This window comes from Coregonus lavaretus, assembly GCF_964263955.1.
Source record: "Coregonus lavaretus genome assembly, chromosome: 24".
Taxonomy (NCBI): domain Eukaryota; kingdom Metazoa; phylum Chordata; class Actinopteri; order Salmoniformes; family Salmonidae; genus Coregonus; species Coregonus lavaretus.
This window is the reverse complement of record NC_140011.1, coordinates 16,226,895-16,241,791: the sequence shown is the minus strand read 5'-3', so window position 1 is coordinate 16,241,791 and position 14,897 is coordinate 16,226,895. Positions and strand designations below refer to the sequence as shown.

General features: G+C 41.8%; 1 protein-coding gene across 7 annotated transcripts in view; it reads left to right on the top strand.

The window, feature by feature from the left end:
• LOC311100272 (erbin-like) overlaps positions 1-14,897 on the top strand; it is a 126,642-nt gene that overhangs the window by 67,124 nt on the left and 44,621 nt on the right. For all 7 annotated transcript variants that reach the window (XM_084141120.1, XM_084141121.1, XM_084141122.1 and 4 more), the window contains 4 exons: positions 250-367; positions 4,753-4,831; positions 5,819-5,908; positions 7,427-7,483. In XM_084141120.1, coding sequence (XP_083997246.1) covers positions 250-367; positions 4,753-4,831; positions 5,819-5,908; positions 7,427-7,483 — 344 coding nt within the window. The remainder of the gene's footprint in view (positions 1-249; positions 368-4,752; positions 4,832-5,818; positions 5,909-7,426; positions 7,484-14,897) is intronic.

Here is a 14,897-nt window from a genome sequence, read left to right as displayed (position 1 = left end):
CCTGTTCTTACCCCTTTCCCCCACACACTGTCAGTCTATAATTCTCCAAGTGTGTTGTGGCGGAGTCAGCATCAGCTGGCTGCTGGGGCCCAGCAACTTGATGCTTGGCTGTGAATGAGCTGCAGCTTCCTTTACAAACCAGAGTCCTGCCTGAGTCATGCTGCGAAATCAACTTCTTATTCTCGCTCTCGCTCTCTTTCTTCCTATCTCTCGCTCTTTCTCCCGTTCTCTCTCTTCCACCGTCCATAGCAACTGTTCAACTGCCAGTTGCTCCACCGACTGAGCATGCCAGACAACGACCTCACAGTGCTGCCTGCGGCCATCGCCAACCTCGTCAATCTCAGGGAGCTGGACGTCAGCAAGAACAGTAAGCACAATGACCACAAAATGACCACAATGTATCACTCTCTCAATAGGAGTATGACCAGAATGACCACTCTTTCAATAAGAGAATGACCATTCATTCAATACAAAAGTACAGTATGACCAGATCAATAACATAATATAATTTTGTTGAGGTCTTTAAGGAGTTGCAGCCTACCCATTTTCCCTTTGGGGATGGTGTTTATGTTTAGAATGACTACTGTCTCGCATTCAACTTTTACTTTAGGACTCTCCATCACTTATCATGCCACTCATTCTCAAAAGTGGATTTTGACTGAAGAGCCATCCCACTTCTTCATATTTGTGCAGTATGAATAAAGAATGTTAAAAGTTGACTGGCTAGTCAGAGATGGAGGGTTCAGTAATAGTTCAAGACTGTTTCCACTGTCTCTGGCCTAGACCTGCGTGCTAGACTGAAAGAGACTAGACAATACCTGTGTGCGAGTCGGTATCTATCAGCAGTGGGATGTTCAGTCTACTTAACTAATTGCCCCTTACTTTCCCTCTGTTGTCGAAGAAAATTACTGAAACATAAAGTAGATTAGATTATGTAAAAGTGTCCCAGTGTCGGTTACACAATCAACTCTCCAATCTCAAATTGAGATAAGTTAAAACAAAGAAACCCTTAAAAGTATCAGTACCACACAAAAGTGCTGTTTCAACACAACATTATTTATACACAACAGTAGAACACACCGCTGACAAACCCTTGTGTAAAAAAAGGAAGTCATGACAGGACAAGCTAAAGCCTGGAAATGATTTTGTACACTATAATACGTAGGCCTAGCACTACCTTACAACAACTGGCCAAATCTAAAATGACATCCTAGTTCATGTATAGAATAGTGGTGCACTTTGTAGGGAGTAGGGGGTCATTTGAGACTGAACCGGTGCAAACTGTGAATGCAGCTCCCCAGAGCTCTCTCTCATCTCCAGTCTAATGGAGGAGCCGCTCACTGCTAGTTGTCAGTGTGAGAGAAAGCATATGTATGTGTGGATGGCTGCTACATTGATCAAATGTGATTATCACCAAATAAGGGCCTCACAGACGTTCTCTAAGCAAGATTCTAAAACCGTTGCATCGGCAAACGTACTATTGAGTGACATTTCGTTTTTCAGTTTGTTCACTTCATCTAGGTAAAGTAATTGGGAAAAATATAATATCTGAAAAACAACTAGAACATTACCACCGCTGTATTTGTAAAATGTCATGGCATATAGGCCTAGCAAACAATTCCCAAATAATCAGACACATGTTCGTTTGAGCACTGTTGAGTTTGATAGAAATATGGTGTAATGGCCGGTCCTTTCAGATTGTTGTGCTTTGAGACAATGCCTCGTACTGCCTTTATTACAGTTATTACATCCAGCCTCAGTACAGCTGACTGGCGCACAGACAGACAGTCTCACTGCTACACACACCAATGTTCTGTTCTACTGCTCCAGTGCACTGAGTGACAGACAGCTAAATAAATATGTAGCAAAGAAAGTAAAGTAACACCATGTCGTTTCTTGATCTCCACTTGGTTTTCGTGTCCATCCACCACAGTGGAGTCCATACCAGACTAATCAAAGAGTAAGGAAGGTCTGGGGAGTTTTAGTGACTTAAGGCTACGTCTGTTTACTTAATAGAAGCTTACCCTCCTTCACCTAGTACTCAGGCCTAAGTGTTGTGAACACAAATCAAAGTATATAGAAATAAACCTTGAGACTTGCTCACAACCCGCCCCCTCGATTTGAGCCACTGTTGAGCGGATGTTTTGGTGAGAACTGCCAGACACACTCCGTCAGTTTCTCTCTGCTAATGTGTCACCTCCTCGAGCACTCAGCCCTGTGGTTGTTTACAGAGGAAAGGCGCAGCCCAGGAGCTCTAATGCACAGCTAAGACCAGACACGTCTCACAGAGTACTGACTGACTGACTAATTGGCTGGCTGGTTGACTGGCACTAGTCTACGCCACTCTTCTGCTGTTGAAAACAGAAATGCTAGCATTATCCTCTTTTCATATTATTTGTTTCTTATCTTGTCACATTTTTTAAAATGTATTTTTAAAATCCTAAACCCACTACTTTTTGAGACATTTGTCAACCTGCTTTACAAATGATTGGAGACAATCTTTTAAAATGTAGGCCTAAATCAGGGATAGGCAACATTGGGGCTGGGGGCCACAAAAAATGTGAACTTACCATGAGGGGCCGCAGTGGCTCGCAGGTCTGCATATTCACATCCATACCCACGTATGCAGTCAGAACCGGCCCTAGCCTTATGGGGGCCCTAAGTAACAATTAGCCCTCTGGTCAGTAATTCTACAGGTTTAAATAGCTCTCTAGACCAACTTAACAATCTTTTTGTTGTTGTTGCTGAAATGGCCTAATTGAGTGGCTGTCAGTAACTGACATAACAAGAGAAAATTGCACCGTGTATTCTACGATTCTAACTCTTAACAGTACATTTATTTTAATTTTATTATTGATCTGCGGGCCTACAAAAAGGGGGCCGCCAGTTGCCCATCCCTGGCCTAAATGGAAAATGATGGCGTACATCTGTATGTTGTGTGTCAACACATTAGATGTAGGTTCTGAGGGATAGCCTATCCACAAAGCAAAATCAATGTTAGCCTACTACTTTTGATAAATATTTATTTACAACCATATATAGTGCCTTCAGAAAGTATTCATACACCTTGTTGTGTTACAACCTGAATTTAAAATGGATTAAATTGAAATGTTGTGTCACTGGCCAACACAATATCCCATAATGTTTTTAGGAATGTATTAAAAATGAAAAGCTTAAATGTCTTTAGTCAATAAGTATTCAACCCCTTGTTATGGCAAGGCTAAATAAGTTCAGGAGTAAGACATTTTCTTAACTGGTCACATAAGTTGCATGGACTCACTTTGTAGGTAATAATAGTGTTTAACATGATTTTTGAATGACTACCTCATCTCTTTACCCCACACATACAATTATCTGTAAGGTCCCTCAGTCGAGCAGTGAATTTCAAACACAGATTCAACCACGATGACCAGGGAGTTTTTCCAATGCCTCACAAAGAAGGGTACCTATTGCTAGATAGTTAAATATTTTAAAAAAGCAGACATTGAATATCCCTTTGAGCATGGTGACGTTATTAATTACACTTTGGATGGTGTATCAATACACCCGGTCACTACAAAGATACAGGCATCCTTCCTAACTCAGTTGCCGGAGAAGAAGGAAACCGCTCAGGGATTTCACCATGAGGCCAATGTTGACTTTAAAACAGTTAGTTTAATGGTTGTGATGGGAGAAGACTGAGGATGGATCAACAACGTAGTTACTCCACAATACTAATCTAAATGAAGAAGGAAGCCTGTACAGATTAAAAAATATTCCAAAACATGCATCCTGTTTGCAATAAATCACTAAAGTCAAACTGCAAAAAGTATGGCAAAGAAATGAACATTATGTCCTGAGTACCAGTCTTCATATTTTAAATCATGGGGGTGGTTGCATCATGTTATGGGTGTACTTGTCATCGGCAAGGACTAGGGAGTTTTGTAGGATAAAAATGAATGGAATAGAGCTAAGTACAGGCAAACTCCTAGAGGAAAACCTGGTTCAGTCTGCTTTCCACCAGAAACTGGGAGACAAATTCACTTTTCAGCAGAACAATAACCTAAAACACAAGGCCAAATATTCACTTGAGTAGTTTACCAAGACAACATTGAATGTTCCTGAGTGGCCTATTTACAGTTTTGACTTAAATCGTCTTGAAACTTTATGGCAAGACTTGAAAATGGCTGTCTAGCAATGATCAACCACCAACTTGACACAGCTTGAAGAATTTTTAAAAGAATAATGTGCAAATATTGTACAATCCAGGTGTTCAAAGCTCTTAGACTTACCCAGAAAAACTCACAGCTGTAATCACTGCCAAAGGTGATTCTAACATGTATTAACTCAGGAGTGTGAATACTTATGTAAATGAGATTTCATTTTCAATACATTTAGAAAAACATGTTTTCATTTTGTCATTATGGGGTATTGTGTGTAAATGGGTAAGGAAATAAATATATTTAATCAATTTTGAATTCAGGCTGTAAAACAACAAAATGTGGAATAGGTTGAGGGGTATGAATACTTTCTGAAGGCACTGTATAGGCTACTGTAGAAGCGGTTGATTTTCCAGTTTATTAAAAAAAGCTGGAGTTGAATGTGGGATATTGAAAATATTGAGTAAGTTATAGAATTACTCTTTTGATCTACGAGATATGGAGATGTTTGATCCTGCTCTGTTAAATATCCCCCAGGAATTGTAACACGTTTAAATAATTAAACACCTTATATGTTGACATGATGTAACTGTACATCTGCTTCATGTTCTAGGTATCCAGGAGTTTCCAGAAAATATAAAGAACTGCAAAGTCCTGGCTATCGTTGAAGCAAGTGTGAATCCCATCTCCAAGTAAGTTTGGTACAAATTCTTTAAAAGTCACACCTGTGTATTTACCTACACACGCCGAAGGATATGACTATGCCCTTGAAATGTTAATTTGTAAACCCCTACGGCTATAACATTCACTAAATGGAAAGATAAGGTCCCTTGTGTTCATAGTGCCAGTGAGTCAGTGAGAACATTCTTGAGTGAATGTTTGCTCTTGCCAAATGTGATTTTCATTTGAGCTAATGCTACCACTGACAATCTGCATCTCAGTGCTTGAGGCGTCACTACAGACCCCCTGGTTCGATTCCAGGCTGTATCACAACCGGCCGTGATTGGGAGTCCCATAGGGCGGCGCACAATTGGCCCAGCGTCGTCCGGGTTTGGCCGGTGTAGGCCGTCATTGTAAATACGAATTTGTTCTTAACTGACTTGCCTAGTTAAATAAAGGTTAAATAAAATAAAATAAAACCACTGACAATGAGGAAATATCATATTCAAACCAAGATGGTTCAAATAAGGATCATTCTTGGGAACGGCAAACAGTTGGCAGACATATACTTTATTTTCATTATAAAGATAAGATTAACGTTATTGTTCCCAAAGGGAAAATTGTCTTGGACACAATACTTTTCTGTAAAATAATAACACCTCTTATTGTGTACTTGTTTGACATTTTTGATGTACTGTTCGGAGCTAGTAACACAAGTATTTCGCTGCACCTGCTATAACATCTGCTAAACTGTGTACGCGACAAATCAACTTTGATTTGATTAGATTTTTATTGATAGATTTTTCTGCCCAACTCCTGTGCCACATTTAGCCGAGATGTGCGTAGATACAGTAATTTGTCTCTTTTTACGATGCTTTTAAAAATAGAATAATAACACATCTATCTTACAACTAATGGCCTATATTGTCTCGTCCGGCTCCTATGCATATCTCCAGTTTGAATTCCTATGTCTTTATAATGTTAGTGATGTGATCATGTTGGTCCCGTCTCCCCTGCAGGCTCCCAGAGGGTTTCACCCAGCTCCTCAGCCTGTCACAGCTCTACCTGAATGACGCCTTCCTCGAGTTCCTTCCAGCCAGCTTCGGCAGGTAAGACATCAGACAGTCAATCAATCACAATTCACTGAGTGTACAACACTTTAGGAACATGCTCTTTTTATGACGACAGACTGACCAGGTGAATCCAGGTGAACGCTATGATCCCTTATTAATGTCACCTGTTAAATCCACTTCAATCAGTCTAGATGAAGGGAGGAGACAGGTTAAAGAAGGATTTTTAAGCCTTGATACAATTGAGACATGGATTGTATATGTGTGCCATTCAGAGGGTGAATGGGCAAGACAAACTATTTAAGTGCCTTTGAACGGGGTATGGTAGTAGGTGCCAGGCACACCGGTTTGAGTGCGTCAAGAACGGCAACGCTGCTGGATTTTTCACACTCAACAGTTTCCTGTGTGTATCAAGAATGGTCCACCACCCAAAGGACATCCAGCCAACTTGACACAAGTGTGACAAGCATTGGAGTCAACATGGGCCAGAATCCCTGAGGAACGCTTTCGACACCTTGTAGTCCATACCCCGACGAATTGAGGCTGTTCTGAGGGCAAAAGGGGGTGCAACTCAATATTAGGAAGGTGTTCTTTTTACAGATATTTTGCACAACTACCTCTACCCAGGCCTAAACCCTCACAGAGCAAACCTCCAAAAGCAAATACACTGTATTTGTTGGTCTTAAAGTACACAAATGCTCACATGCAAGGAAGCAGGCAGGTATTGAAAATGGGTGCATGGTGTGAAATTATATCTCCTCAATCACAAAGAATAGCATGACAAGGTACTGTAGGTTATTCCCTCGAGACAGGAAGCCATTATCTTATAGTGATGTTGGAATGACTGGCATGAATCCACATTTCCTTATCTCATCTTCACAGTCGGTGACCTTAACCTCCCCATGGAAATGCTTTAAACTGGGAAAGGGCAGAAGGCAGGAGAGTGTGTGTTGTGTTTGTGTGTGATGTTGCAGTGTGAGGTTAGAAGTCAGAGGAACCAGTGTGTGTATGAATGCAGTGTGATGTGAAAGTTTGAGATAAAATCAACTGCTACAACCCTCTTTCTTCTTCAATTGCTTCAACTTCCACACTCCCCTATCTCTCCCTTGTCTCTATAGAGACTAACTCTTTATAATATGACTCATCTCTCCCATGGTGAAGGTCACAACTGTATATAAGCTATAGTATGTAATCATGGTTAGATCATAAGGTTTATGTCATGGGAGGAAACCTTGCTACTGACCCTATGTAGCTTTCTCTTTGGCTCAGTTTCCCCACCTTACGTCTGAATCACAGCTGGGTTTCAAACTAGCAGGAGTCGTGTGGAATCTTGAATAACATATCTGTAGTGCTCCAATCGTTGTCAGACCCCAGTGATCCAGCCCCAGGATAAGCCTTTGTTTTTAGACAAAACCATCCAGTAAAACGACACTATCCCAAGTTCCTGAAGGCTGGTCAATAGATTTCACTTTGAGTATACACAGTGAGTGTTATGTCATTGACTTGTATTGTACCTCTCTCTCTCTCCTCCTCTTCCTCTCTCTCACTCTCCCTCAGGTTGACTAAACTGCAGATCCTGGAGCTGAGAGAGAACCAGTTAAAGATGTTGCCAAAGTAAGTTTTCCCTGTCTCTGTTTCATGTGTTGTTTTCCCCACATCAAAGCCTTTACAGACCTAACAGCTCACAGTCCCCAGACAAACAAGAGTTGGCTTTTTGTGAGCGACCATGTTTGTGTGAGGGAGAAAAAAGGACAAGTGCCTTTATATTGTCCTTTCGCTCTCTCTTCTCTCCCTCTCTCCCCTGCACACTCTTGCTTTCTCAGTCTCTCTCACTTTTTCTCTGTGGCATTGAATTCACCGTGTTATATACGAGTGCTACCCTTTGCTGCAGGGTTTCCGTTTTGAAAATGTGGCGCCGGACATTTGACCGGCAGCATTTTCATTGACCAGACATTTGAGTAATTAACCAGACCCATATGCATTGGGTGCGTAACCTGATTAGGGCGTCCACCCACGGTGCTCAGAATGACAGAAATCACATTTAGATTATGGTACTTCATCTTAACAAAACATGCAAGTCGAGGATGCAATGACTTGTGTCCTTACCGCGCACTTTGAAGATGTTAGAATAACTGTCCACATTTACTTTTCCTTAGCCAACAAGACGAGTAACGAACAGCAAAATCACTAGCCTATGCATAGGCGCCGCGTGAGTTTCACGTTTTTTTTTTTCACCATAAAAATTCACCTTTATAATAAAGCATTCCATGCATCATCACATTTGCAGACTTATGTAATGTGATGAGTAGATTGGATAGTCATAATTTAGGCAAATAATATAACTCAATCACTGTTTGCAAAAAAGACTGTTCAATGCATGGCTGAGCGCCTATAGCGTAGAGGCCTGGGCTATAGGCTATATCAGATATGTTTCTTCTTTCTTTGCACAGGAAAAACACATTTCATGCAGTTGTACTACACTTTATATGACTGGAGACATAAGCAGAATCTTTTTTTAATATAACAAATTACAAGGTAGCCTACTCTGCTGACACTGACAAACAGATCAATAAAAATAATGTTGTCCATATAATATTCCTATGAGAAGGAGAGACACAAATAGAATGACGTTCATCTAAACTGGAGGAGGAAATTATTGTCCGAAAACAAACTTTTAAGTGGCACTGACCCAACAATGATAAAGAGTGAATATGTGCAGTGCCAATAAGATAGGCTATAGGCCTACTGGTCGCTCAATTAAGTTGAGAATTTTGATAACTAAAAGACAGACTAGTATTTTCATTGTTGTCTCTTTAAAACAATAACCTTTTGCTTTCCAAACTATACTGAACAAAAATATAAAAGCAACATGTAAAGTGTTGGTTTCATGAGCTGAAATAAAAGATCCCTGAAATTTTCCATATGCACAAAAAGCTTATTTCTCTAAAATGTTGTGCACAAATTTGTTTACATCCCTTTTAGTGAGCATTTCTCCATTACCAAGATAATCCATCCGCCTGACAGGTGTGGCATATCAAGTAGCTGATTAAAAAGCATTATCATTACACAGGTGCACCTTGTGCTGGGGACAATAAAAGGTCACTCTAAAATGTGCAGTTTTGTCACACAACACAATGCCACAGATGTCTCTGGTTTTGAGGAAGCGTGCAGTTGGCATGCTGACTACAGGAATGTCCACCAGAGCTGTTGCCAGATAATTTAATGTAAATGTTTCTATCATAAGCCGTCTCCAACGTCGTTTTAGAGAATTTGGCTGTACGTCCAACCTGACGGGAGGAGCATCAGCAGGTAAGCAGCGTGGCGGAGCGACACAAAACAATACAAACATTTCTGATAAATATGTTATATTGCAGTAGGCTGCTCTCCTGCAAGCCCTACTAATGAAAGTTTACCAATACCTTGCGGTGAGGTGAGAAAAACATTGCTATAAACAACTTTGAGCTAACTCAAACTGGAGACACGGTGGATAAATCACATGACAGCCTGTGGGATCTGGAGTCTTTCATTGACCAATACTACTATTCCAACCGCGACATGGATTGCGGGGATTCCTTAACTCAGGCTGGCCATAAGAACCAAGACACCGGGGTCTCTGCCAAATAGCCTGCCAAAAGATTTAGGAACTCATCCACTGACACCGTTGATTTAAACAACTCCACCGGCGATGACGTCAACGCTTCCGAAGTAAGTGTTCTGGTCTCCATAAATCAAAAGCTGGCTGTTTTAGATGAAATGAGGAAGAACCTAGCTGACGAACAACTTGAGGATATGTGCAAAGAGAATAAAACGCTAAAGGGCACTGTTGACAAACTGGAAATCAAAGTAAACGATGTTGTCCGTGACAACAGAGTCCTTAACGAGACAGTGCTGGATACACAGACACGCAGTATGCGGGTAAACTTAGAAGAAGTCGAATCTAGTGCGCGAGTTCATATCTACTAATCTGAAAAGACCAGGTACAAAGAATGACATTTTCGCGAGTACATAGAAGGGGAGGCACATCCCACCATGGCCCGCGCCCCCATAATAGCTTGTTTTGAGCACTACCAGAAGAAAATCATGGTACAAAAAAAAGTACGTGAGCTCAAAGGCACAAACTATGGAATGAATGACCAGCTCCCTAATGATATCCGAGACAGAAGGGAAATACTTTACCTAACGTTAAAAGAATACAGACAAATGAGTGGACGCTTCTCTATGGTGGTTGATAAGCTGTATATTGCTGGGCAGCTACAGTGCATTCGGAAAGTATTCAGACCCTTTGACTTTTTCCACATTTTGTTACGTTACAGCCTAATTCTAAAATGGATTCAATTGTTTTTTCCCCTCATCAATCTACACACCATACCCCATAATGACAAAGCTAAAACTGGTTTTTAGAAAATGTAGCACATTTATAAAAAATAAAAAACAGATACCTTATTTACATAAGTATTCAGACCCTTTGCTATAAAACTTGAAATTGAGCTCAGGTGCATCATGTTTCCATTGATCATCCTTGAGATGTTTCTACAACTTGGAGTCCACCTGTGGTAAATTCTATTGATTAGACATGATTTAGAAAGGCACACACCTGTCTATATAAGGTCCCACAGTTGACAGTGCTTGTCAGAGCAAAAACCAAGCCATGAGGTGGAAGGAATTGTCCGTAGAGCTCCGAGACAGGATTGTGTCGAGGCACAGATCTGGGGAAGGGTACCAAAAAATGTCTGCAGCGTTGAAGGTCCCCAAGAATACAGTGGCTCCCATCGTTCTTAAATGTAAGACGTTTGGAATCACCGAGACTCTTCCTAGAGCTGGCCGTCCGGCCAAACTGAGCAATCGGGGGAGAAGGGCCTTGGTCAGGGAGGTGACCAAGAACCTGATGGTCACACTGACAGAGCTCCAGAGTTCCTCTGTGGAGATGGGATAACCTTCCAGAAGGACATCTCTGCAGCACTGCACCAATCAGGCCACTCCTCAGTAAAAGGCACATGACAGCCCGCTTGGAGTTTGCCAAAAGGCATAATAAAAAAAGACTCTCAGACCATGAGAAACAAGATTCTCTGAGAAATCAAAATTGAACTCTTTGGCCTGAATGCCAAGTGTCACATCTGGAATAAACTAGGCACCGCTCATCACCTGGCCAATACCATCCCTACGGTGAAGCATGGTGGTGGCAGCATCATGCTGTGAGGATGTTTTTCAGTGGCAGGGACTGGGAGACTAGTCAGGATCGAGGGAAAGATGAACGGAGCAAAGTACAGAGAGATCCTTGATGAAAACCTGCTCCAAAGACTGGGGCGAAGGTTCACCTTCCAACAGGACAATGACCGTAAGCACACAGCCAAGACAACGCAGGAGTGGTTTCGGGACAAGTCTCTGAATGTCCTTGAGTGGTCCAGCCAGAGCCCGGACTTGAACCCGATCGAACATCTCTGGAGAGACCTGAAAATAGCTGTGCAGCGACGCTCCCCATCCAACCTGACAGAGCTTAAGAGGATATGCAGAGAAGAATGGAAGAAACTCCCCAAATACAGGTATGCCAAGCTTGTAGCATCATACTGAAGAACACTCGAGGCTGTAGTCGCTGCCAAAGGTGCTTCAACAAAGTACTGAGTAAAGGGTCTGAATACTTAAGTAAATCTGATATTTTTATTTTTTATTTTTTTATATATACATTTGCACACAGAAAAGCTGTACCATGATATTTGCACTGCTGCTGAGTAAACCTACAATGGTTCTCCACTATTCCACCCGCTAAAACCTCCCCCCATCCCAAGTTGGGTTGTCGTCCCCATGACTGGCAGACCACCCTTGTCCACCTGGATCCTAGGTCCTTTGAGAGATTGGGACCCAACATTTGAAAAGAGCACACAGTGCCACCTACAGAACAGAAGCAGATTAACAGCCAAATGCATTTCCAACGACCTCACCTCAATTATATTGTATACAGTTATGCAATAATTGTTTATATATATTTTTTTATCTTAATTTATTTCCACAATTAACTAATAATATGCGTAATGATGTAGGCACTTCCTACGAAGGATGGTTACCTATAACCAGGATCTGGCATTACAAAAATAAAAATTTTGGCAAACAATTATTGTGATTCAACCTATAATTCCCCTAACATCATTACCCCATAGCAACAGATGTGGGATACATGCACGCACTCTCCCCACCCATCCCCCGCAAACAACCACAAGCTCAGATGTTCAACAGTTGTTCCATCCCGGAGCCCAACTCAAGAGAATACTATTTGTGAATGCGTATACAGTTGTAGCTGTTTGAGAAGGCATTCCAAATTGGGCAAGAATGGGGAGATTTGATTAACCAATGTCTAGTCTTAGCTGATGGCGCTCGGATACACCCCTATCCCCGAAACACTCACACACTGGTCCCCAGTTGTGACCATTTTCCCAAGCACCTCTGTGCAGTCAGACCCTTAGGATTATTTTGTGCCGGCAGTGCCATAATAATTAGCTCCCTCTCTGATTATTAGAGTGTGACCCCCTCCCCATGGGTTACTGCAGCTAGTGTTGCCAGCACTGCCACTACCTGGGTGGGGGTACTCCACCGTAATTCCCACCGGCTAGGCACGAGGTCGTCAAGGTTCTCATTAGCAGCTTTGAGAAATTCCTTGTATATTATGCTCACCCATCTGGGCTTTTGCTTTGTTGGACCAACACTGCCAGGCAGGCTCAGACTCTTGAGGGGGCGGTGCTGCTTTAGTGGGTCTCTGACCGTGTTTATCTTTCTGTCTTGGCTCATGTATAGGCTACTTGCAGTAGGCCTATAAAACAGATAAGGACTTCTCCTTAGTGTTTTCTCGTCCAAGCCCCTACCTTGTTTATAAGGTATCTGTGACCAACAGATGCATATCTGTATTCCCAATATACACTGTAACTCAATTAAATCTCTGAAATGGTTGCATTTATATTTTTGTTCAGTGTATGTTGTAGCCTGGCTGGTTATCGGTTTAGCTGTTAGCATGTATTCATGTTTTCGCCCTATCCCCAAAAACGTTTCACTGACACTCGCGAATAAGGCCTTACAAAGTTGATTTACTTTTTGGAACAATTCATATGATTCATTTAAATGATTACTTTTGACGAAACTAACGACTCACTTCGCCATTGTATTCCTTGGGATTCTGTTCAATCGCTTTGAATCGAATTTGTGAATCACGAACAGTAATTTTAGGAACAATTATTAGATGTAGCCTGTTGGATTATGTGGCAGTAATAATTCCAGTTGATTTTGGGCATCCAATGTATGGGACATTGCAAATCAATAGATGCTAATTCAGCCGGCAAAGTAAAAACTTCTAAGGTAGCTAAGTTGAATTTGATGAAACTATAAAAGGTACATTTCCTGAAGAAAATGTGGGCTTGCTTCAGCTGTATACAAAGATTTGTAGCCTACCATAGCCATTTGATCTTTTGATATATTGAATGAGCTAATTATTTTATAAAGGCATAAAACTGATTTAGTTGCAATGTTTAACATCAAGGGTGGTCAACCATCCTGCAGGAGAGCTACTGGGTGTGCAGGCTTTTGTTCCAGTCGCCCTCTAACAAATCACATTTTAGAAATGAGCTGCTCAACCAGACCTTGATAAACTCAGTGTTTGAGCAGTAGCTCTCCAGACTGACTGACCACGTGTTTTATACAGTTACCTAACATGTATTCTACTTTGGGGGGGGTTAAGTGCCGTGCACAACAGCAGGAGATGGTTAAAAGTAGTTGAGAAGTGATGAAATTCCATCTGTCAAAATGTGCATGAACCCTGTCCAGAGCACTTACTGTAGCTCCTGTTCTGTTTCACCTTTTGAAAGCCTCTGCTTCCTACCTCTGTGTGTATGTGTTCACTACCCAGAAAACCCAGTGATTTATAAAGGGGCTCCAGAGTGCTACAGGTGGCTTTGGAGAAGTCTCACTTTCTCTGCTCTCTTTGTCACGTTACCCCGCTCTCTTTCTCTACCTGCCTATCCGGTGCATCTAGGTCCAGTTCTTCTGTTGTCCCCTAGCTGGCTGGTCCTCTGTGCTCTTTGTTTGTGAGCCTCCGCGCTCCTTCTGGCATGCCAATCACGGGGTAGGAAAGTTCCGACGCTCGGCGTGCTATCACGGTCTTTTTATATAAACCCAACGTTTATTACGACAACAACCCCAGAGATCGCTGTGAAACCGCCTCGTTGTATAGTTTAATTGTACAGACAGATACATGGTATGGATTAAGGTGTGATGTTTTGAGGAGCAGCGTAGACAAATCAGCCTCCACAGGGGGGAAGCGCGTAACTGTCAACCCTAGCACCGAGCTGTGTTTTGGTTTGACTGGTGTTTTGAGGTCTAGGCCTGCGGCCTAAATGGCACCTTAATCCCTATATAGGGCACTACCCCCTCATCAAAAGTAGTGCACTATATAGGGAATAGGGTGCTATTTGGGACACACCCCTAGAGGTTCATCCCCACTGAGAAACCACCGTTATCTGATCTGTTCCCAAACACAATGAAGCCCCTCGCGATATCTATGTTCTATTTATCCCAGTAGTAGCTCTCATATTAAATTACTCGTGTTTAGACTTTGTTTGTCTTAGTAACAAATGCAATATCATATGTTATGTCATTCTCATGACATGGTCATTTAGCTTATGTTTTAATAGTCGTATAGCATCCAGTTATCCTGTAGCACCTGTCAGTGAAGTGGGACGGATGTTGACCTATTGACCTCATGGTTGTTATATCGCCAATCAATATCTTGCCACTAGATGCATATGAATTCCCCCAGACCTGAAGAGAAATCAGAAAATCTGTTGCTGCCAATTTGTTAGAAATGGATAAAACAATGAATAAGAAGCAAGCCTGGATATGGAGGAAAGTTAGACCAACATCACTTCCAGACATTATTTGAACAAACTTCGTTACATTTTTCATGTCCCCCTGGTGTAACATAACTGTCTGAGTATTTGAGTCAAATGTTGCGCCGCTTTATCCTGTGACGAAATCGGCCTTAAATGGGTGA